Source organism: Bos indicus x Bos taurus, chromosome 9 (assembly GCF_003369695.1).
Source record: "Bos indicus x Bos taurus breed Angus x Brahman F1 hybrid chromosome 9, Bos_hybrid_MaternalHap_v2.0, whole genome shotgun sequence".
NCBI classification, from domain to species: Eukaryota; Metazoa; Chordata; class Mammalia; order Artiodactyla; family Bovidae; genus Bos; species Bos indicus x Bos taurus.
The window spans coordinates 33320664-33345435 of NC_040084.1; the positions used below are offsets into that span (position 1 = coordinate 33320664).

General features: G+C 42.5%; 1 protein-coding gene and 1 long non-coding RNA gene across 3 annotated transcripts in view; one reads left to right on the forward strand and one right to left on the reverse strand.

Moving 5' to 3' along the window:
- The first annotated feature begins 772 nt into the window (after nucleotides 1–772).
- On the forward strand, nucleotides 773–20724 carry LOC113898202. Its single transcript, XR_003512574.1, has 2 exons — nucleotides 773–1369; nucleotides 18243–20724. It is a non-coding gene; the product is annotated as an uncharacterized LOC113898202 (long non-coding RNA).
- DCBLD1 (discoidin, CUB and LCCL domain containing 1) overlaps nucleotides 20003–24772 on the reverse strand; it is a 74710-nt gene continuing 69940 nt past the window's right edge. The window contains exons 14-15 of one of the 2 annotated variants that reach the window (XM_027551127.1): nucleotides 24263–24382; nucleotides 20003–22054 (exon numbers count right to left, since the gene is read on the reverse strand). In XM_027551127.1, the coding sequence (XP_027406928.1) occupies nucleotides 21546–22054; nucleotides 24263–24382 (629 nt within the window). In that variant the 3' untranslated portion in view covers nucleotides 20003–21545. Of the gene's footprint in view, nucleotides 22055–24262; nucleotides 24383–24772 lie in introns of those variants that run through there. The other variant, XM_027551128.1, reaches the window with a different exon arrangement.

Consider the following 24772-nt stretch of genomic DNA (forward strand, 5'->3'; position numbering starts at 1 on the left):
AATAATAATAATAAAATTGTTTCTTATTAGATACTGTGTAAGAGGCTGTTCATCTATTTTATCATCTAAGCATATATAATTTAGAAGTTCTTAAATTGTGTCTAATAATTTTTAGACATATCTATAAACTTTGTTCAGTTTGCTCCTCACAAGGTTTATATGTGGTCATTTATAGTCAACCTAAGAACTAGGTGTAAAATATGTAGGAATGCTATTTCTTTGTCAAGGGTATTTGAGGTCAGTCAGGAGGAAAAACTCAAAATGGTATTTTATTCTTAAGTATTAATTAATGTAAAGCATATTTCAGAAATTTACTTGCATGATGAACATTTGGGGCTTCCCTGGTGGCTCAGACAGTAAAGAATCTGCCTGCAGTGTAGGAGACATGGCTTCGATTCCTGTGTTGGAAATATCCCCTAGAGAAGGGAATGGCTACCCACTCCAGTATTCTTGCCTGGAGAATTCCATGGACAGAGGAGCCTGGAGGGCTATAGTCCATGGTGTCTCAAAGAGTCGGACATGACTGAACAACTAACACTTTTACTTTATGAACATATAAGCATACTTATTTATTTTTTTGTCATTGAGTAACTTTGATTCAGTCCTAATACTGTATGCTATGTGTCAGCTCCCAGTTCACCAGTTTGGAAAAGTCTTTTCCCCAAAACTCATCTACATAGGATATTGTTCAGTTCATGAAATAAAAAAGATTATTTGTGTTTTCATTATTAATTAGTATTCTAGATTAGGGGATTTTATAATTAACTTTTTTTTTTTTAGCTGAGAAGTATTAATGCAAATTATTATGTGCTGTTGGTGCTAAATATTTGTCTGATAAATCTTTTTCAGGTGTATTTTGAGAGCTACAGACATGGTTGTAGCAGCCAGGTGAATGCACCTCTCATCTCTTTGGTGGGAGGGAACATAAGGGACCAAAGGCCCTGCAGCCGCTGCACTTGGTCATCCCCACCTTAACGCACAGTCTCTGCCTCTTGCCAGCCAGGGACTGAGCCTGGCAGGGAGATGACTCCTTCACTTTGGTTTTAAGACTACCTGACGGTCTTGCCATACTCCCTTAAGATTGTGTTACAGTCTCTAAGTCACTTTCACTCAACCTTCCTTCTTTTATTTACCTGCATCAGGGCCGGGTTGCCTCCCACCAACGCCAGCACCCCCACTGTTTTTCCTCACCAGTGTTGCCCCTGGTAAATCTGTTCCATAGCTGATCCCTTCTTAGTCTACGTGTCTGCTTCCTGGAAGATCCAGACTAACACAAGTAGCCCAGGAGTGAGATCCAAGAAAACCGGTTAATAGAATAGGAGCTGATTCATCTCTGTTCCAAAGAATGAAGAGGATGACAACCTGGCTGGTAAGTGGCGTCCATATAGGCCCAGGCACCAGGTTATGGTCAGTTACTAAGTATGTCACAGATGGTGTGCAGAAGAGTTGTCAAAGCAGGCCTGAATCTGTTAGCCTTAGAAAGGCCTGCTTGCAAGGTTCACATACGTCCAGCAGTTTGGATTTCATGGGTGTTCCCCCATTCTCTTAATTGATAAGGGTGGTTTACTCTGCGTGAAGTGTTTGTACAGACAATGGGATTTATGTTGAATGCCTGCTTTCCTTCTGAGAATCATGCATTTTGGTACATGTTAGGCAAAGAATGCCTGCTTAACTGGGCACAATAAAAACCCTGGACTCCTATGCCCAGGCTCAGGCCAATTTCCTTGGTGGACGCTATTTTATACATATTATACATCTTTCCTGGAGGAATTAAGTTCATGTGTGACTCCATGGCTTCCTCTAGACCTTGTTCATGTACCTTTTCCCTTTGCTGATTTTGCTCGGTGTTCTTTTTCTGTAATAAATCATAGTTGTGAGCACAGGTCTGTGCTTAGTCCTGTGGGTACTTCTAGCAAGTTGCTTAACCTGAGGATGTTCGTAGAGACCCCAGACATAGGTGGTTCAGTTCAGTTCATCTCAGTCGCTCAGTCATGTCCGACTCCTTGCGACCCCATGAATCGCAGCACGCCAGGCCTCCCTGTCCATCACCAACTCCCGGAGTTCACTCAGACTCACGTCCATCGAGTCCGTGATGCCATTCAGCCATCTCATCCTCTGTCATCCCCTTCTCCTCCTGCCCCCAATCCCTCCCAGCATCAGAGTCTTTGCCAATGAGTCAACTCTTCGCATGAGGTGGCCAAAGTACTGGAGTTTCTGCTTCAGCATCATTCCCTCCAAAGAAATCCCAGGGCTGATCTCCTTCAGAATGGACTGGTTGGATCTCCTTGCAGTCCAAGGGACTCTCCAGAGTCTTCTCCAAAACCACAGTTCAAAAGCATCAATTCTTCGGCGCTCAGCTTTCTTCACAGTCCAACTCTCACATCCATACATGACCACTGGAAAAACCATAGCCTTGACTAGCCAGACCTTTGTTGGCAAAGTAATATCTCTGCTTTTCAATATACTATCTAGGTTGTTCATAACTTTCCTTCCAAGGAGTAAGCATCTTTTAATTTCATGGCTGCAGTCACCATCTGCAGTGATTTTGGAGCCCCCCAAAATAAAGTCTGACACTGTTTCCACTGTTTCCCCATCTATTTCCCATGAAGTGATGGGACCAGATGCCATGATCTTCGTTTTCTGAATGTTGAGCTTTAAACCAACTTTTTCACTCTCCACTTTCACTTTCATCAAGAGGCTTTTGAGTTCCTCTTCACTTTCTGCCATAAGGGTGGTGTCATCTGCATATCTGAAGTTAATTCATATTTCTCCCGGCAATCTTGATTCCAGCTTGTGCTTCTTCCAGCCCAGCGTTTCTCATGATGTACTCTGCATAGAAGTTAAATAAGCAGGGCGACAATATACAGCCTTGACGTACTCCTTTTCCTATTTGGAACCAGTCTGTTGTTCCATGTCCAGTTCTAACTGTTGTTTCCTGACCTGCATATAGGTTTCTCAAGAGGCAGGTCAGGTGGTCTGGTATTCCCATCTCTTTCAGAATTTTCCACAGTTTATTGTGATCCACACAGTCAAAGGCTTTGGCATAGTCAATAAATAAGAAATGGATGTTTTTCTGGAACTCTCTTGCTTTTTCCATGATCCAGCGGATGTTGGCAATTTGATCTCTGGTTCCTCTGCCTTTTCTAAAGCCAGCTTGAACATCTGGAAGTTCACGGTTCACGTATTGCTGAAGCCTGGCTTGGAGAATTTTGAGCATTACTTTACTAGCATGTGAGATGAGTGTAATTGTGCGGTAGTTTGAGCATTCTTTGGCATTGCCTTTCTTTGGGATTGGAATGAAAACTGACCTTTTCCAGTCCTGTGGCCACTGCTGAGTTTTCCAAATTTGCTGGCATATTGAGTGCAGCACTTTCACAGCATCATCTTTCAGGATTTGAAATAGCTCAACTGCAATTCTGTCACCTCCACTAGCTTTGTTTGTAGTGATGCTTTCTAAGGCCCACTGGACTTCACATTCCAGGATGTCTGGCTCTAGGTGAGTGATCACACCATCGTGATTATCTTGGTCATGAAGATCTTTTTTGTACATTTCTTCTGTATATTCTTGCCACCTCTTCTTAATATCTTCTTCTTCTGTTAGGTCCATACCATTTCTGTCCTTTATCGAGTCCATCTTTGCATGAAATGTTTCCCTTGGTATCTCTAATTTTCTTGAGGAGATCTCTAGTCTTTCCCATTCTGTTGTTTTCCTCTATTTCTTTGCATTGATCGCTGAGAAAGGCTTTCTTATCTCTTCTTGCTATTCTTTGGAACTCTGCATTCAGATGCTTATATCTTTCCTTTTCTCCTTTGCTTTTTGCTTCTCTTCTTTTCACAGCTATTTGTAAGGCCTCCCCAGACAGCCATTTTGCTTTTTTGCATTTCTTTTCCATGGGGATGGTCTTGATCCCTGTCTCCTGTACAGTGTCACGAACTGCAGTCCATAGTTCATCAGGCACCCTGTCTATCATATCTAGTCCCTTAAATCTATTTCTCACTTCCACTGTATAATCATAAGGGATTTGATTTAGGTCATACCTGAATGGTCTAGTGGTTTTCCCTACTTTCTTCAATTGCAGTCTGAATTTGGCAATAAGGAGTTCATGATCTGACCCATAGTCAGCTCCCGGTCTTGTTTTTGTTGACTGTATAGAGCTTCTCCATCTTTAGCTGCAAAGAATAGAATAAATCTGATTTCTGTGTTGACCATCTGGTGATGTCCATGTATAGAGTCTTCTCTTGTGTTGTTGGAAGAGGGTGTTTGCTATGACCAGTGTGTTCTCTTGGCAAAACTCTATTAGTCTTTGCCCTGCTTCATTCCGTATTCCAAGGCCAAATTTGCTTGTTACTCCAGGTGTTTCTTGACTTCCTACTTTTGCATTCCAGTCCCCTATAATGAAAAGGACATCTTTTTTGGGTGTTAGTTCTGAAAGGTCTTGTAGGTCTCCATAGAACCATTCAACTTCAGCTTCTTCAGCATTACTGGTTGGGGCATAGACTTGGATTTCTGTGATATTGAATGGTTTGCCTTGGAAACGAACAGAGATCATTGTGTCATTTTTGAGATTTCATCCAAGTACTGCATTTCGGACTCTTTTGTTGACCATGATGGCTACTCCATTTCTTCTAAAGGTGGACTCTTTTGTTGACCATGATGGCTACTCCATTTCTTCTGAGGGATTCCTGCCCACAGTAGTAGATATAATGGTCATCTGAGTTCAATTCACCCATTCCAGTCCATTTTAGTTCTCTGATTCCTAGAAGGTCGACGTTCACTCTTGCCATCTCTTGTTTGACCACTTCCAATTTGCCTTGATTCATGGACCTGACATTCCAGGTTCCTATGCAGTATTGCTCTTTACAGCATTGGACCTTGCTTCTATCACCAGTCACATCCACAACTGGGTATTGTTTTTGCTTTGGCTCCATCCCTTCATTCTTTCTGGAGTTATTTCTCCACTGATCCCCAGTAGCATATTGGGCACCTACCGACCTGGGGAGTTCCTCTTTCAATATCCTATCATTTTGCCTTTTCATCCTGTTCATGGGGTTCTCAAGGCAAGAATATTGAAGTGGTTTGCCATTCCCTTCTCCAGTGAACCACATTCTGTCAGACCTCTCCACCATGCCCGCCCGTCTTGGGTGGCCCCACAAGGCATGGCTTAGTTTCATTGAGTTAGACAAGGCTGTGGTCCTAGTATGATTAGATTGACTAGTTTTCTGTGATTATGGTTTCAGTGTGTCTGCCCTCTGATGCCCTCTTGCAACACCTACTGTCTTACTTTGGTTTCTCTTACCTTGGACGTGGGGTATCTCTTCATGGCTGCTCCAGCAAAGCGCAGCCGCTGTTTCTTACCTTGGATGAGGGGTATCTCCTCACCGCCGCCCCTCCTGACCTTGAACGTGTAATAGCTCCTCTAGGCCCTCTGGCGCCCATGCAGCCACTGCTCCTTGGACATGGGGTTGCTCCTCCCAGCCGCCACCCCTGGCCTCGGGCGCGGGTAACTCCACTCGGCTGCTCCCGCGCTGTCGCAGCCTGGCACTCTCAGCCGCTGCCCCTGACCTCGGACACAGAGTAGCTCCTCGACATAGGTGGTAACTTAGGCAAATATCCCCATAGAGAAGAATTCTGTAGAAGTTCAATGAGGCATTTCATAAGTATGGAAAGAACAATGTCTACGAGAGCAGCAGAATTGGCTGGTTACTGCTAGGTTGTACTGATGACCTACTGAAGGATAATGAGAGACCCCAGACTGTTATCAAGCTATTAATACTGAAATGACAGCCAAAGGACCCCTGGGGAGCTCACAGTTCAGTTTAATTCAGTTCAGTCGCTCAGTCGTGTCCGATTCTTTGCGACCCCATGGACTACAGCACGCAAGGCTTCCCTGTCCATCACCAACTCTCAGTTTACTCAAACTCATGTCCATTCAGTCAGTGATGCCATCCAACCATCTTATCTCTTTTCCCGCCTTCAATCTTTGCCAGCATCAGGGTCTTTTCCAGTGAGTCAGTTCTTTGAATCAGGTGGTCAGAAAAAGCGACAGCATCAGTCCTTCCAATGAATATTCAGGACTGATTTCCTTTAGGATGAACTGGTTGGATCTCCTTGCTGTCCAAGGGACTCTCAAGAGTCTTCTCCAACACCACAGTTCAAAAGCATCAATTCTTTGGTGCTCAGCTTTCTTTATATTCCAACTTTCATATCCATACATGACTACTGGAGAAACCATAGCTTTGACTACATGGACCTTTGTTGGCAAAGTAATGTCTCTGCTTTTTAATAAGCTGTCTAAGTTGGTCATAACTTTTCTTGCAAGGAGCAAGCATCTTTTAATTTCATGGCTGCAGTCACCATCTGCAGTGATTTTGGAATGCAAAAAAGTCTGTCACCATTTCCACTGTTTCCCCATCTATTTGCCATGAAGTGATGGGAAGTTTTAAGCCAACTTTTTCACCCTCCTCTTTCACTTTCATCAAGAAGCTCTTTAGTTCGTCTCCACTTTCTGCCATAAGGGTGGTGTCATCTGCATATCTGAGGTTATTGATATTTCTCCCGGCAATCTTGATTGCAGCTTGTGCGTCATCCAGTCCAGCATTTCTCATGATGTACTGTGCAATAAGCCAGGTGACAATATACAGCCTTGATGGACTCCTTTCCCGATTTGGAACCAGTCTGTTGTTCAGTGTCCAGTTCTAACTGTTGCTTCTTGACCTGCATACAGATTTCTTAGGAGGCAGGTCAGGTGGTCTGGTATTCCCCTCACTTGAAGAATTTTCCACAGTTTGTTGTGATCCACACCATCAAAGGCTTTGGCATAGTCACAAAACAGAAGTAGATGTATTTCTGGAACTTTCTTGCTTTCTTGATGATCCAGAGGATTTTGGTAATTTGATCTCTGGTTCCTCTGCCTTTTCTAAATCCAGCTTGAACATCTGGAAGTTCACAGTTCATGTACTGTTGAACCCTGGCTTGGAAAATTTTGAGCATTTCTTTGCTTGCATGTGAGATGAGTGCAATTGTGCAGTAATTTGAACATTCTTTGGCATTGCCTTTCTTTGGGATTGGAATGAAAACTGACCTTTTCCAGTCCTGTGGCCACTGCTGAGTTTTCCAAATTTGCTGGTATATTGAGTGCAGCACTTTCACAGCATCATCTTTTAGGATTTGAAATATCTCAACTGGAATTCCATTACCTCCACTAACTTTTTCGTAGTGATATTTCCTAAGGCCCACTTGACTTTGCATTCCAGGATGTCTGGCTCTAGGTGAGTGATCACACAATCATGATTATCTGGGTCATGAAGATCTTTTTTATATAATTCTTTTGTGTAGTCTTGCCACCTCTTCTTAATATCTTCTGCTTCTGTCAGGTTCATGCCATTTCCGTCCTTTATTGAGCCCATCTTTACATGAAAAGTTCCTTTGGTATCTCTAATTTTCTTTAAGAGATCTTTAGTCTTTCCCATTCTATTGTTCTCCTCTGTTTCTTTGCATTGATCACTGAGGAAAGCTTTCTTATGTTTCCTTGTTATTCTTTGGAACTCTGCATTTAAATGGGTATATCTTTCCTTTTCTCCTTTGCCTTTCACTTCTCTTCTTTTCACAGCTATTTGTAAGGCCTCCTCAGACAGCCATTTTGCCTTTTTGCATTTCTTTTTCTTGGGGATGGTCTTGATCCCTGCCTCCTGTAAAATGTCACAAACCTTCGTCCATCGTTCTTCAGGCACTCTGTCTATCAGATCTAATCCCTTGACTCTATATGTCACTTCTACTGTGTAGTCATAAGGGATTTGATTTTGGTCATACCTGAATAGAATGGTCTAGTGGTTTTCCCTACCTGGTTCAATTTAAGTCTGAATTTGGCAATAAGCAGTCATGATCTGAGCCACAGTCAGCTTGCAGTCTTGTTTTTGCTGACTATATAGAGCTTTTCTCTCTTTGGATGCAAAGAATATAATCAGTCTGATTTCAGTGTTGACCATCTAGTGATGTTCATGTGTAGAGTCTTCTCTTGTTGTTGGAAGAGGGTGTTTGCTATGACCAGTGTGTTCTCTTGGCAAAACTCTATTAGTCTTTGCCCTGCTTCATTCTGTACTCCAAGGCCAAATTTGTCTGTTACTCCAGGTGTTTCTTGACTTCCTACTTTTGCATTCCAGTCCCCTATAATGAAAAGTTCATCTTTTTTGGGTGTTAGTTCTAGAAGGTCTTGTAGGTCTTCATGGAACCATTCAACTTCAGCTTCTTCAGCATTACTGGTTGAGGCATAGACTTGGATTACTGTGATAGTGAATGGTTTGCCTTCAAAATGAACAGAGGCCATTCTCACAAGGGGATAATCAAAAGGAGCTCACAAGGGGAACTCACAAGGAGGTCTTTTCTCCTACAATGGAAAGGTTGAAAAAGCCGAGATTCAGGTCAAACCTCTAATTGTTATAGTCACAGAGCTTCAGGGACTTGAATGTTCAGCCAAATTTTATTTTGTGAAAATTCAGGATGCTGGTAGGGAAAACCTAGAACCTTGAAACATGCCATGGGGACACCTGAATGGATTCCCCTGAGGATGCTGGCTCTGCACTCCCTACTGCATCCTGTAGTCTTGGGAAAGTAGCCCACCCTTCCTACCAAGTCACCTCAGCTTATGCTAGAAGATGCTGCGAGGCTGCTACCCGCCTTTCCTCCTCTTCCCACCCTCCTCCCCTCAGAGAGTAACTGCCTGTCTCCTCTCTTTGCTGCCAGGTCTATAACTAGGGTTAATTCCTGGCTGCAAATGTGCTGGGCTTGGTAAGGGGGAAAGAAGACTAGATATCAAAAATGTAAGAAGTAGCTAGCGTATCCTGGCAGAAAGCAAGAGAGTGCTACTGGGATTAGATTTTGAAAGTCCTTGATCAAGGACTAAAACTCTCCATTAAGAGAAAGAATTCAAATTAGAAAAACAACAAAAAGTTATAAGGAACACACCTAAGGATACAGAAAGTTTGAAAGTGAAAAGATAAAGATAAACTGGGTATATAGTCTCCAAAGGCAAGCTGAGATAGTTACATTCATCTTAGAGAGAATAGACTTAAAGGAACAAAAGCATTATCAGGCATGGAGAAACTATTTATATTCTTATTGTTTATAGTTGGTTTACAATATTGTTTTGGTTTCGGGTGTACAACAAAGTGATTCAGTTATATATATTTTTTCTTCAGGTAATTTTCTAAGTTACTACAAGATAGTGAGTGTAGTTCCCTCCGCTATAAAGTAAATCGTTATTATCTATTTTATATATAGTAATTTGTATTTGTTAATTCCATACTCTTAATTTATCCCTCCCCTTTCCCTCTCCTCTTTGGTAATAACCGTAAGTTTGTTTTCTGTGTCCTTGAGTCTGTTTCTATTTTGTGTATAGATTCGTTTGTATTATTTTTTAGATTTCACAATTAAATGATATAATATTTGTCTTTGTTTGACTTACTTCAGTTAGCGTGATATTCTCTAGTTTGATTCATGTTGCGGCAAAGAGCAATATTTCATTCTTTTTTATGGTGGAACAGTATTCCATTGTATACATATACCACATCTTCTTAAACCATTCAGTTGTTGATGGGCATTAGGGTTGTTTCCATGTCTTGGCTGTTATAAATAGTGCTGCTGTGAATATTGGGGTGCATGTATCTTTTCAAATTAGTTTTCCTAGTTTCTGGATATATGCCCAGGAGTGGGGTTGCTGGATCATATGGTAGCTCTATTTTTAGTTGTTTAAGAAACTTTCATACCATTTTGCATATTGGCTATACCAATTTACATTTCCACCAACAGTGTAGGAGGGTTTCCTTTTCTCCACATTCCCTTCAGTATTTATTACTTGTATACTTTTTGATGATGGCCATTCTGACTGGTGTGAAGTGATACCACATTATGGTTTTAATTTGCATATCTCTAATAATTAGCAAGGTTTAGCATCTTTTCATGTGCCTTTTGGCCATGCATATGTCTTTGGAGAATTGTCTATGTATCTTTTTTGGAGAAATGTCTATTTAGTGTTTCTGTGCATTTTTTAATTGGGTTTGATTTTTTTTGATATTGGGTTACTGTTTGTATCTATTTTGGATACTATTGTCAGTTGAATTGTTTGCAGATATTTTTTCCTATTCTGTATGTTGTCTTTTGTTAATGATTTCCTTTGCTATGCAAAAGCCTTTAATTTGTTTATTTTTGCTTTTATTTCTTTTGCCTTGGGAAACTGATCTAAGAAAATACTGCTACAATTTATGTCTGAGAATGTTTTGTTATCTCCTCGGAGTTTTATAGTGTCATGGCAAACCATTTTGAGTTTATTTTTGCATGTGGTGTGAGGAAGTGTTCTAATTTCCTTGATTTACCTGTGGCTGTCCAACTTTTCCAACAACCACTTGCTGAAGAGACTGTCTTTTACTCATTATATTTTCTTGTTTCCTTTGTTGTGGATTAATTGACCATAGGTGTGTGAGTTTATTTCTGGGCTGTTCTTTTCCATTGATCTATATGTCTGTTTTTGTACCAGTACCTGCTGTTTTGATTACTGTAGCTTTGTATTACTGTCTGAAGTCTGGAAAGATTATGCCTCCACCTTTGTTCTTTTTCCACACAATCGTTTTGACACTTTGGGGTTATTTGTGGTTCCATATAAGTTTTACTATTATTTATTCTAGTTCTGTGAGAAATGTCATGGGTGTTTTGATAGGGATCACATTAAATTTGTATAGTATAGCTGTTTTAACAATATTAATTCTTACAATCCAAGAGCATGGGATATCCTCCCATTTCTTTGAATCATCTTCAGTTTCCTTTATCACTGTTTTATAGTTTTCTGCTTTCAGGTCTTTTGACTCCTTGGTTAAGTTTATTCCTCTTTTTTGTGTCCTTCACATTCCAATGTTAAAGTAATTCTGATCTGTATATACCAATTTAAAATAGCCTCAAATTTTATAAAGTAAAAATAGAACCATAAAAAATAACAAAAATCTATCCCAATAGTGGAGATTGCAACAAAACTTTAAAAGAAATCAGGGGAGAAGGAAGATTTAAACAGCAAAAGGAACAAGATTGTTTTAAAGTTCAAGAGGGTATTTGGTTCTAAAAGAAAGACCTCTGGCCTTTAAGTAGGATGATAGATGAATAGACTGTAAGAAGGAAAATTAGATACACAATATGTGAAACAGACAACTAAAACTTAGATTCTGTGTGTTGGAAAGGTAAAATCTGAAGTTTGATAAAATGCCAGCAGGGGGCAGAAGATTCCAAATGGGATATTCTACTTCGACCTATTGTTAGAGCTGGAAGGCTTTATGAGGATTATCAAATAAAATACTCTTTATTATGAGAATGAACATACTGAGCACTAGGAAAGATATTACTTTCCAGAGTCATATGGATAGTATAAGTGTCAAAAGCAGGACTCAAATCCCTGTCTTGATTCATCTTTAATAGGCCATAAAAGGAAATACAGATGAAATTACCAATTTTTCAGTCTTGCTCTCCCGACAGTTATTTTTATTTTTCTTAAATGGTGCAAGGATTAATGGAACCTATGATTGATTCTACGTTGTTTTTTAACAATGATGGTTGGAAAAAAATGAGCTGGATTTGAGCTTCAATAGAAATACTTTTTTTGTATTTGAATGACTGTTGAATGCAGGAACCCCCTAAAGTTATAAGCAGATTTCTGAATCCTTAAGACTGTAGCATCCTCCCTCCCCTGACACACAGATAATCTCTGCGTGTGCGTATGGTCCCCATATGCTTTAGTAAGTAGTGTTTGTGACATCCAGGGAAGGAGTCATTGTCACTGGGTGCCTATCTGTTGTCATCCTCACCATAGTTAAGGGGATTTTGCCTTTGCTTACAGCTGCAAAAAATAGATTATCAGCTTCTGAAAGCAGAAAACAAGTAGAACAACAACAAAAAACAACCTGATTTTTCAGGGGCAAAAGACAATGTGCTGGCCATACTAACCACGGAAAAGAGAGTACTAAAGGCAAATGTTCAGTATAAGAAATAAAGGAGAAATAGCCATAAAAAGAGAGGGAACTAAAAGGAGAATGAAAGACTGTTCAATTCCATATGAATAACTTTGGCAGCTTTTCTAAAAGAATATAATTTACCAAAACTGAAGTTTTAAAATCTAAACAGATATCCATAGGAGTAGAAATAGAAAAAAATCATCAGATTGCTACCAACCCCAACAAATTACCCCCATACATGGTTTCATAGGGCAACACTATTAAACCTTTAAAGGGCAGATAATTCTAATGCCTAGCAAGAGAACAACCTAGAAAGAAAAGAAGACTTCTAAATTCTTTTTGTCTAGCTAAAAAACAAACAAACAAACAAACAAGAAAAAACAGGAGAAAGCTCTGACACAAAGAAAAATGAAAGGGCTATCTTGAAAAAAGTATTAATGCAAAAATTCTAAGTAAAATATTATCACTGTGATTTCAGCAGCACTTTGATAGACTCATACACCATGACCACATGTGTTAGGGCATCAAGTAAATCATTTGGCTGAGTCGAGAGAGGGATCCTCAGAGAAGGCAATGGCACCCCACTCCAGTACTTTTGCCTAGAAAATCCCATGGATGGAGGAGCCTGGTAGGCTGCAGTCCATGGGGTCACTAAGAGTCGGACACGACTGAGCGACTTCACTTTCACTTTTCACTTTCATGCATTGGAGAAGGAAATGGCAACCCACTCCAGTGTTCTTGCCTGGAGAATCCCAGGGACGGGGGAGCCTGGTGGGCTGCCATCTATGGGGTCGCACAGAGTCAGACACGACTGAAGCAACTTAGCAGCAGCAGCAACAGCAGCAGAGAGGGATCCTAGAGAGGATGCTGAAAAGGCATTGGTCAAAATTCAACACCCATTCTTGGTGAGGGGGAAAATGGAACATAGCATAATAACATACAGCCCAACATAACCTATGCCCCAAAGCCAGCATCATGCTTAGTAGGGAGATATTTCTTCTTGTTACTGTTATTATTTTAGTCGCTAAGTCATGTCCAACTCTTTTGTTACCCCATGGACTATAGCCCTTCAGGCTCCTCTGTCCATGGGATTTTCCGGTCAAGAATACTGGAGCAGGTTGCCATTTCCTTCTTCAGGGGATCTTCCTAACCCAGGGATCAGACCCATGTCTCCTACATTGGCAGGCGGATTCTTTACCACTGAGCCACCTGGGAAGGACTGTAAATAAAGGAGGTTGCACCAGCACTATCTGCATGCATTATGAACACATTTCCAAAAAACTAAGTCAACAAAAACTACTAGAAATAAGGAATTTAGTAAAGGAGCAGTATATAAACAAATCGATCTTGACAAAAAATTAATTCCATATTAAAATATATCTCTGTAACTGCTAATACCAGCATAGTGCTTGTCATGGGGCAAGGCACAGTTCTAAAGGTTTTACATGTATTAACTCTTACGATATTCACTACACTCCATGAGGTATACACTATTATGATCTCCATTTGGAAATAAGGAAATGGTATCAGAGAGATGTAGAATGATATTTTTTGGTCATATAACTAGAACAGAATTATGCTTTTCTCCACAAGGGCCTTATTGATTCTTGATATGTAAAAGGAGGGATGTGGGACCATTTACAGTAACAACAACAAAAAATACCTAAGCATAAATTAAACCAAAAATGTGAAGTACTTATATGAAAACTATTTAAAATGCCCTTACTTCAGTTCAGTTCAGTCGCTCAGTCATGCCTGACTCTGCGACCTCATGGACTTCAGCACTTCAGGCTTTCCTGTTCATCACCAACTTCTAGAGCTTGTTCAAACGCATGTCCATTGAGTCGGTGATGCCATCCAACTGTCTCATTCTCTGTCGTCCCCTTCTCCCGCCTTCAATCTTTCCTAGCATCAGGGTCTTTTCCAGTGAGTCAGTTCTTCAAATCAGGTGGCCAAAGGCAGCTAAAGCATCAGTCCTTCCAGTGAATATTCAGGACTGAATATTCAGGATTCTCTTTAGGATGAACTGGTTGGATCTCCTTGCTGTCCAAGGGACTCTCAAGAGTCTTCTCCAACACCACAGTTCAAAAGCATCAATTCTTTGGTGCTCAGCTTTCTTTATCGTCCAACTCTCACATCCATACATGACTACTGAAAAAACCATAGCTTTGACTAGATGGACCTTTGTTGGCAAAGTAATGTCTGCTTTTTAATATGCTGTCTGTGTTTAATAAGGTTGATCATAGCTTTTCTTGCAAGGAGCAAGCATCTTTTAATTTCATGGCTGCAGTCACCATCTGCAGTGATCTTGGAGCCCAAGAAAATAGTCTGCTACTATTTCCATTGTTTCCCCATCTATTTACCATGAAGTGATGGTATGGATGCTATGATCTTTGTTTTTTGAATGTTGAGTTTTAAGCCAGTGCTTTTCACTGTCCTCTTTCACCTTCATCAAGAGGCTCTTTAGTTCCTCTTCGCTTTCTGCCATAAGGGTGGTGTTATCTGCATATCTGAGGTGGTTGATATTTCTACTGGCAGTCTTGATTCCAGTTTGTGCTTCATCCAGCCTGGCATTTTTCATGATGTACTCTGCATATAAGTTAAGTAAGCGGGGTGACAATATACAGCCTTGATGTACTCCTTTCCCAATTTGGAAACAGTCTGTTGTTCCATGTCCAGTTCTAACTGTTGCTTCTTAACCTTCATACAGATTTCTCAGGAGGTACATAAGGTGGTCAGGTGAAGAATTTTCCAGTTTGTTGTGATCCACACAGTCAAAGGCTTTGGCATAATCAATAAATAAGAAATAGATGTTTTTCTGGAACTCTCTTGCTTTTTTAATGATCCATCCAGTGTTGGCAATTTGATCTCTGGTTCATCTGCCTTTTCTAAATCCAGCTTGAACATCTGGAAGTTCTTGGTTGAGGTACTGTTGAAGCCTTGCTTGGAGAATTTTGAGCATTACTTTGCTGGTGTGTGAGATGAGTGCAATTGTGCAGTAGTTTGAGCATTCTTTGGCATTGCCTTTCTTTGGAATTGGAATGAAAACTGACATTTTCCAGTCCTGTGCCCACTGCTGAGTTTCTCAGGTTTGCTGGCATATTGAGTGCAGCACTTTAATAGTATCATCTTTGAGGATTTGAAATAGCTCAACTGGAATTCCATCACCTCCGCTAGCTTTGTTCATAGAGATGCTTCCTAAGGCCCACTTGACTTTGCATTACAGGATGTCTGGCTCTAGGTGAGTGATCACACCATCATGGTTATCTGGGTCATTAAGATCTTTTTAAAATGCCCTTAAAGAATATAAAAGAAGACTTGAAACAGTGGAAAGGGCTATTATAGAAAATAAAAATTTCACTGGAAAAAAGAATGAATGGGAGATAAGGCACATGAAAATTCTAGGCTTAGGTCACTGTTTACTAGAAGGACTTGGGATATTAAGGGAGAATCCTTTTATACTTGTGAGAGATTTGAACACATTTATAGGTCAAGAGGAAGATATCAGTTCAGAAACAGAAATTAAAGATAAAGGAAATGGAAATAATTGAAGCAAAATCTGAAATGAGGGAGAAACTGGTGTGTGAAGGTTTCAAATATTTTTTCCATCGGCACAGGAGGAAAGGACTGGAGTAGATGCAGTTTTGCGGGGAGAGGATGGACAAGGAGTTGTCGGATCTGATTTTAATTTCTTGCCTAAATGAAAGATGTGGCAAGATCTCTAGAGGGAAGTTGTGCAGAGTGGCAAAAAAAGATGAGAAAAGAAGTGGATCCAAGACATGTAAAGGGGTAGGGAATAATGAGCCTGAGGTAACTGGGATTATCTTGAGAGGCTCCATTGAACAGTTATGCCTTGTTCTGCTGCTCTGATGGAGATGGGAAGATGGCATCCTGAAGGGGAGTTCTGTCGTTGGGGCCTTAAGGTTGTCAGTCCTGGAAAGACCATGGATGGAGTGAAGATGCTCAGACAAAATAGTTTAAGTGATAGATGGGGAAGAAAAGAAAACTGAAAAAGTTTAACAGCCAGAGGAAAGTGATGGTATCTAGGCATTAAATAAATTTTAAATCTCTTCTTTAGATCAGTGAATCCTAGGATGAAAGCTAAGGAATCAAGAGAACAGGAGGTTTTGAGCAGAGATAGAATTACTAAGATGTCAGAGCTGGAGTTCTTGCTGATAACAAGTGTGGACATATATGGAGGTGGTTTGAATGAACTACAGGTTTTGAGAGTAGATGTCAAAAAAATCATAAAAGTTACCATGTTGACACTGAACTTTTCCACATGATTATAGAGAAAGATTGGAGAAGAACTGAGCTAGCTGATGTCCCCAGTGAATGGGGGAAACAGCTTGGAAGACATTAGGTGACACATGGAGAAGAAAAGCTGGTAGAGCTAGCCAGCTGAGTCATAAAGGAAGAGAGCTTTGCATGGGGCTGAAGGAGAGAGTGGATGGGGAAGTGGGAATCAGGAGGAAGGTGTGTGTTGCACAGTTTTTGAAAAGTTAAATCCAAAAGTTAAAAACTGGTGCAAGGTGGCTGGTACTCCTGGTACTAGAGTTGCCAGATTTAACAAATCCATATTATAGGATGTGAATAACTTTTTAGTATAAATCTGTCCCATTGCACAGAACATACTTAAACTAAAAAATTACTTGTTTATCTGAAATTCAGACTTAACGAGGTATCCTTTATTTTATCTGGCAACCCTACCTGGTGTCCCTAACAGATACGAATTCAAAAACCCCTCAGAAAGACGTTATCACAAAGTTTTCACCAGGAAGAAAAAACCCTGCTGAGGGATGACTCACAGACAGCAGTCTGAAACCACACAAACTATCACAAACAAGAGTCCTCTGGTAGAAACGACAATCAGGACAGAGCCTCCGGAACTTCTTCAGTCACTGGGCCAATCCTCCTTGAAAACTGTCCTGAGTGCTGGGAATATACGTGGGGAACAAAAGAGACAAAAGTCATTTCCTTCATTGGATGTGATCTAGTGGGAGAGTCAGATAATAAGCAAGAAAATAAAACTGTGCTGGATTAGACAGTGACACACGTCAAGGAGAAAAGTGAAGCAGGAAAGGAGATAGAAAACGTGTTAGGGGAGCAATGTGCAGTTTTCTGACAAGGACAGGAAGATGATAAGGGGCTTTCGCTGGAGTACAGACTCGATGGGGCTGAGAGAACAAACTGTGCCGCGGTCCAGGGGAAGAGGTTTCCAGGGAGAGAACAGCAAGTGCAGAATACGTCCCTGGCATGGGTGGGCGACAGCCAGGGGCTCCACGTGGCTGGCCTGGGGTGAACAAGGTGGGGGATGACGTCAGACAGGTGACAGCCCGATGCGGGGTGTCCTGTCCAACAGTAGTCACATCTGGCTTCTACATTTAAATAAATGAAAAGTCAACAAGATTAAAAAGATTTTTCTTCATTCACTCCAGCCACATGTGACTCTGGTAGTTACCCTACTGAGCAGCTCAGAGAATATTTCCGTTCTTGCAAAAGTTTCATTGGGCAGTGTTGACGGAGCCTTATAAAATCACTACACAGACTTTGTGGGTCTTACTCTCAATGAGATGAAGATAACAAAATAAAAAAGAATGTAAGATGAATAGGTTTCACATGATTAAAAGAAGGAATCAAAGCCAAAGAAATTACCAAGACACTGTAGAAAAGGGAAGACTTGAAAAAGAATCAGTAGACCCTCCAGAAATTTTAATTGACATTAAAACCTCAATGATTAAATAGCAGATAGCAAAACTGGAAATTAGTAAACTGGAGTATAATATGTAATCTTATACAGTGCTTCATGTGGGTCAGGGAGAAGGCAATGGCACCCCACTCCAGTATTCTTGCCTGGAAAATCCCATGGATGGAGGAGCCTGGTAGGCTGCAGTCCATGGGGTCCCTGGAGTTGGACACGACTGAGCGACTTCCCTTTCCCTTTACACTTTCATGCATTGGAAAAGGAAATGGCAACCCACTCCAGTGTTCTTGCTTGGAGAATCCCAGACACAGGGGAGCCTGGTGGGCTGCCATCCATGGGGTCGCACAGAGTCAGACATGACTGAAGCGACTTAGCAGCAGCAGCAGCAGCATGTGGGTCAGACAGTGCTCTGAAAGCTTCATTTAATACAACAGCTATAGGTAGGGGAGAGTGTATTTTTTCCCCAGGTAACAAGCAAGGAAACAGGTGCAGAGAAGTTCTGGTTCCTTGCCCATCATGCACTCAACCACTATGCTATATTGTCTTTCAGGAATTTACCTGGAATGCAACAAGAACAATAAAGAGAAAATAAGAGGGAAGAAGAGACATGATGGAATGAGAAGGCCCAGTGAGCCTCCACAGGAATCCCAGGAGTGAATAAAGAAAACAGCAGAGGCAAGTAGTATTGGAAAAGGGAGGCTGAGACTTTTTCATAGTTCATATTGAATCCTGAGATTCTGGAAGCCCCAAGTGAATACAAATGAATTTATAGCAACCCCAAGTGGTAAAATTGCAGAATACCAAAAGCAGAGTGAAAACCTCTAGGGGAGTTTATTCCCAGAGCAAGGAGAGGCTGGGTGAGAGAACCATAGTTGGAAGTGAAAGATCAGTAGCGGGCCATGAACACAGCAGTGTGGCTTTGAGAAGGGCACTACTAGGTGACTGGATGGGCTGGGTTTGGGGGCAGAGACCGCTAGGAGGACTCATTCAACCCTAGCTTCTCATCAGTGGGACTCAGCTTCTCCCAGGTCCTGGTGAGAGCCCAAGCTTGTGCTTTCTCTCAAGGAAGTACAGGGTGAGTGTGGCTCTCAGAACCTTAATAAATAGTTGGTGCGTAAACAAATGCGAGAAGCATTTTGAGAATAATGAGGCCAAGCTGGTGGCTACACTTGGATTGCTAAATTGATGTATATATGAAAGGCCTTGTGATGATGTTTTTGTGAAAGGTTATTCATTGTGATAAATATGATTTCAGTTTCTGCTAAGAATCTAAAGCAGTGCAAAACAAACAAGAGAAATCTCTAGCATCCTTTCTAGATGTTTTCTAGGCTGATTATAAATATGAGTTAGTGCACGTGTAAATCATAGTAATAGAAGCCAGAGCAGCGTCAGCAACCTCTGTGGATGGCAGTCTTGTCTAAGCAGATATCTTTCTGCCACAATTGTAAGAAGTGACAGACTGCAATCTTTGCCTCCCAGTAGGATTTGATAACATAGAAAAAAAAACAGACAGTTGCCTTATCATAGGTGCTAATTTTGCAAAACGGAAAAGAAAAGCATAGTATTTTCCTGCCCTTATCCTGTAGTTTAGGCTTGGCTGTGCTGGGTGTATCAGACAGACTTTTCCACTGACCATCCTGGGCTACGCAGTGAGGCCATCCTGAGGAAGTGGTGTTCCAAAACAAAGTCCTGTCCTTGCTCTTTCTGTCATGATTGGATCATATATACGGGAAAGAAATGGGATAGATGGACACTGCCCCACCATAGAGAAGTGTGGGGTTTTTTGACTAGTATTTTAATGTTAAAAATACATGTAGCCCAAATGTCACAGTTCTTATCTGTGAGCCTTGGAGGAAGGCACACTCATATCGTTTTTATGCATGAGGAAACTGAGGCTCAGGGTTAGGCAATGACAAACTGGATATACAGATGGGTCATGGGCAGACCATAAATAAAACAGAACTCTGGCTGGCTGCCTACAGCAATAAGCATAGGAAACCAACTCATTATCCATAGTAGCCAGTAGAGAGGCCAGCCTGCTGTAAGTCAGGCTTGTAGGAAGTTGGACCACTACTTCTGGAAACAATGAAGGAAGCCAAATTAAAATGCCTGAAACTGACCCCAGAGCGCTAGGACTTTATTAATAACTGACAGCTTCCCTCATTTCTGTCCCTATTTCCAACTTAGGACCAACCAGAGGAAGCCACGTCTGCTCTTCCCATTGTACCGCTTGCCCTTGTCTGGAGGCTGAGCCTCCAGTGCCTTCAATAGGCCAGCAAGCAGGATACCAATGAGAGACGGGTCTGTACATTGGTTTGGCATAGTTTATTACAATTAGTATGCGTAGAAAACCATGTAAACTCACAAGGTAAATGGTTTGTCCTCCATAGTAACCACAGATAGTCTGCTGTGACCTTCCAGCACCTCAGAATCACAGAAAGTGTCATACAACTAGTATTATACATTTTTAGGGAAAGAATTTTTTGGTCCACATTTTCCATTAAAACAAAAACATACACTTTCCTCTTTGACAAAAGAGGTTAAATTCGCACCCTGCCCCCGTCCCCCGCCCACAGTGAACTTACAAAGCAAACTCAGATAAAACCACCGGACAACGAGGTACAGCTGAAGTCAGGGCCAATCTGGAATTATAGAACCTACTTAAGGGAAAATTTTTTCTTACAAAATTAGCGCTTTCCAGCCATCTCAGTAGAAAAAGCCCTATGTAGATTTGCCTTCAGTCACTTTAACAAGAACACACTTCAAATAACTTTTTTGTGTTTCAAATAGTACAATGTGCTGTTTCCGAGAGTCATGAAAAGTGTGGGCGTCTGACCTCAGCAATATTTTTCATCTGAGGTACAAAAGCATCTGACACAGTAATTTAGAGCGTAATTGCTGTGCCACCTTCACTCTGTCTGTTGAGAGAGCAGTTTTGGTTGCTCTAAGTCTGGGCATTTGGCTTTGCAGACAGTTTGAAAAGGCAGATTTGCATGTGAAAGCGAGTTATCTGCCAGGCCCGAGGTGAACAAGAAGCTACGTGTCAGGAAGGCCAGCTGCTCAGAGGGCCAAGTCCTGCAGGCTGAGGGAAGGGAGGTCCCCTGCAGGCCACAGAGACCTGGTCCTTGCACCCCTTGACAGGCCACTGCGCATGCCCACCTGAAGTGGGGCCTAAGGAATCGGCAGCTGCCGAGGTGCCTGTATTTTGTTTGTTCTTTTTAACCTACTGATAGTAATTGCAAACAACCACCCTGGTGTGCTTTTCTTGTTTCAAGTAATTTCATTCCTTCCAGGAGAAGAATGTTAACAATGCTTTCAGTTTTCCATATCAAAGGAAAGGAAATGAGCCATAATAACAACAAGATTAAGTTTAAACAGACCTGCTGCTAACACGGTATCAGATAAAATATATTTAAAAAGTGAACATAACTATTATATGTTTTTGCAACAGCTGCATTCTCCCACTTAACCTCCCTGCAGAACGAAAATCTGCTAAAGCAAACTTAAGTTACTTTAATTCTTGTTAAATACAACTCTGTACAGATTGCACATTTTTACATCGAAGCAGCTCAGTATCACAGTTAGAGAAATGAAAACGCCATCCGAAAATGTTCATTTTTCGAGCCCACAAAACCCAACAGACACTGGCCCTCAGGGTCAAAACAAAACCAGCTGCACAATTCTGTAAACAGTGTGGAGGGGGCGCTCCCCGCAGGATCCTGGTCCACTGCGCACACACGCACGCGCACACACCACACTCACACGCACACTCTCCCGAGCGCATCGGCTTCCAGGGCGGCGCGCAGCCTGGCGCTCAGTACCGCAGCAGCAGTTTGGTTCACAGTGTGTGTGTTCACAGAAGAGCGGTCATGGCCGTCGGGTTGAGGGGTCTGAGGCAGTCTCGGGGGGCCAAGTAGGCAGCACTGCTCGCGGGGCTGACCTGGGGCTTCGGATGGTCGGGAGGGGCGCACCCTGCGGCTAAGCCGCCGCCCTTGGGCTGGTCGTAGCCCGGCTCCGCCGGCGCGGGGCTCGGCGGCCGCTGGTAGCCGGCAGCTGGGGAGAAGGCACCAGAGGAGAGGGAGTGCTTGTGCGCCGGCCGGGGCCCCGGGACGCGGTAGCCGCTCCGCGCCGAGAAGGTGTGCGCGCGGGCCAGGTGCCGCTCCACGATGGGCGTGGCGTACTCGGGCTCGGGATTGGTCAAGGGCAGCGCATACTCGTGGCGGCCGGCCGGCAGGGGGCAGTCGTAGTGGCCGCCGGCCTCGGTACCCGGCCCCGCCGCGTCCGCCTCGGTGTCCATCGGCCGGAAGGTGGAGCCCTTCCTGGTGACCGTCTCGGTGCCAATCATGAGAGGCTGCTGGTAATCTGAAACCCAAAGAGTAGACTTTTGGTACTCTAGCCACACCCCGGCTGTCCGCAGAGGGAGTGCTCTGCCCGGTGCCTGACGTGTACCCGGCGGAAGAAAAAGACAGGGATGTAAGCAGCACAGATACCACACTTCGAGAGGCGGAGATTACCTCTAACCACACCTAGGGGTATGAGGGAACATCTTCATGGAGCGCTTAAACTGGCTCTTGAAAGGCTAAATTTTGGAATTGAAAATAATACTGTCAGGAAAGGGAAAAGTGATTGAACAACCTATTAAACAACCATGAACAAAGAGTGTGGTGTGACCAGAGTATAGGAGATGTGGAGAAATTTAATAGAAAGCAAAGACCAGAGTGATAAGTTGGGAGTTAATGACAACTGGTAATGGTGATCATGGGCTTCCCAGGTGGCGCTCGTGGTAAAAAACCTGCCTGCCAATGCAGGAGACGTAAGAGACGCGGGTTCGATCCCTGGGTCAGGAAGATCCCCTGGAGAAGGGAATGGCTACACACTCCAGTAATGCCTGGAGAATCCCACGGACAGAGGAGCCTGGCCACAGTCCATGAGGTGAGAAAGAGCACACAACTGAGCGACTAAACAACAACAATGATAATCATAGAGCTCACGTTTACTGAGTCCTTTCTTGGCGCCAGGCACTATTCTATAACATTAATATATCAATTAGTTAAATCCTCTGGAAAAAAATGGCAACCCACTCCAGTAGTCTTGCCTGGAGAATCCCATGGACGGAGGAGCTTGGTGGGCTACACTCCACGGGTCGCAAAGAGTCGGACACAACTGAGTGACTTCACTTTCCTCATAGTACTTTTACAAACGGAAAACTGAAGCAGAGAGAAATTTAAGTAATTTTTCCAGGATCACACAGGTAGCAGCTAGTGGGGCAAGAATGCAAACACATGCCCCAGGTGCGAGTTGTTACCTATGCCCTAGATCGTGGTGGGCAGTGAGTGCCCTGCCAGGGAGTTTGGCTTAATTGTGTAGAAACCTATGGAGATTCTAAATAAGTGACTGGCAACGAGAGGTAACCCTGGAAGGAGACAGAAGAGGGAAAGATAAAAGTAAAAAGAGAAATGAAACCCAAAAAGTCATCAATTAGGGGACTAGCAGCAGCTTTGGAAGGACCACACTTTGGGGACAGGTATCAGAAGAATATGGCCTCCTTCATAGCTCAGTTGGTAAAGAATCTGCCTGCAATGCAGGAGAGCTGGGTTCGATTCCTGGGTCAGGAAGATCCCCTGGAGAAAGAACTGGCAACCCACTCCTATATTCTCACCTGGAGAATCCCATGGACAGAGGAGCCTGACAGGCTACAGTCCATGGGATCACAAGAGTCGGACATGACTTAGCGACTAAACCACCACCATCAGAAGAATTGGTCACCAACAATGTAAGTAGGGTAAGAGGAAAGAGGATGCTTCCCAGCTGTTAAGCCCTGAAAAATGGGATGCACAGATGGAAGCCACTTAGAAAAGGAGTTCCTGGAGCATATGGGTTAGTAAATGATTGTTGTGGGACTTTCCTGGTGACCTAGTGATTAAGACTCTGCATTTCCAATGCAGGGGTTCAATCCCTGGTAAGGGAAAGAAGATCCCATGTGCCATAGGGCATGGCCAAAAAGTTTTTTAAAAATTAAAACAATTTTTTCAATTTCTTTTTAAAATTTCACTTACTATTTATACTGTATTTTATAAAACTATTGGTCCTTGATGGATTAGACATTTTGAAAAACCAAACAATAGATCCTTCTTCATAAATCCAGTGACTCCACAATGGCTTGTCAAAACCCTGAGGCCATTCTAACAGATTGCCTCATCTTCTTCCTCTTTCTTCAGGGCAGGAGCTCTGCTGAATTCATCTTTCTAGTCCCTCTTTCCTAGTGCCTTAATCAAAACCTTAGTAACAAAAATAGATTAAGTAAGGGCATCCAAATTTCAGTGGTACTTCAGGACCATCGCTCTGGGTGTCAGAGGCCCTGCAGGTGTAAGAGTCTAGGCTAAATGGGGCTTCGGGGAAATATTTCAGTGTTAGTTTGTGACTCTTTATAGAGCACAGAGAGAAAATGTCATACGTTACTGATTTACCAGATCCTGTCTAAACAAAAGATTTTAGTTGTGCTTCTCTTCCTGGCCTCCCCTCTCCCATAAGCAGCACCTTATAGCAGGGTCACAGAGACTTGGTACCTACCTGCTATATCACTGGTGATGAGATCCAACTTTTGTGTCATCTCCTTTTCATTATTGTAGCTGATGGTAAACTCAGCTGACTGATGCCTGGCAAAGGGATACTTGATCTGCTTCCAACAGTCTGGAATAAAGATAACACGAAACAAATATCTCAGGATTATAACACGGTTACTCCACAATAGGTTCCTCCTAAAGTCAGAGGTCAGGATGCCTTTTGCCAGCTGACTGTGGCACATGCACAACCACACTCTCCAGGTGTGTGGTAGAAACAGCATGCTGAGGTCACTACAACAGCAGCACACACCACCCAAACCACACTTTCCACCGTGCCTGTAAAATGCACTGTGTACCCATCAGCCCCCAGATTATCCCCAGTTTAGACCACCCGGGCATGAACTTTCCTAATCTGAGCTGACAGGGCACTTGTGACCTTGAAGAGTCCACACAGCTTGCGGTTCAGAGCCTTTGAAGGTGGCACCCTAAGGTGGCCTTGAGATTCTCAGGGGTCCTG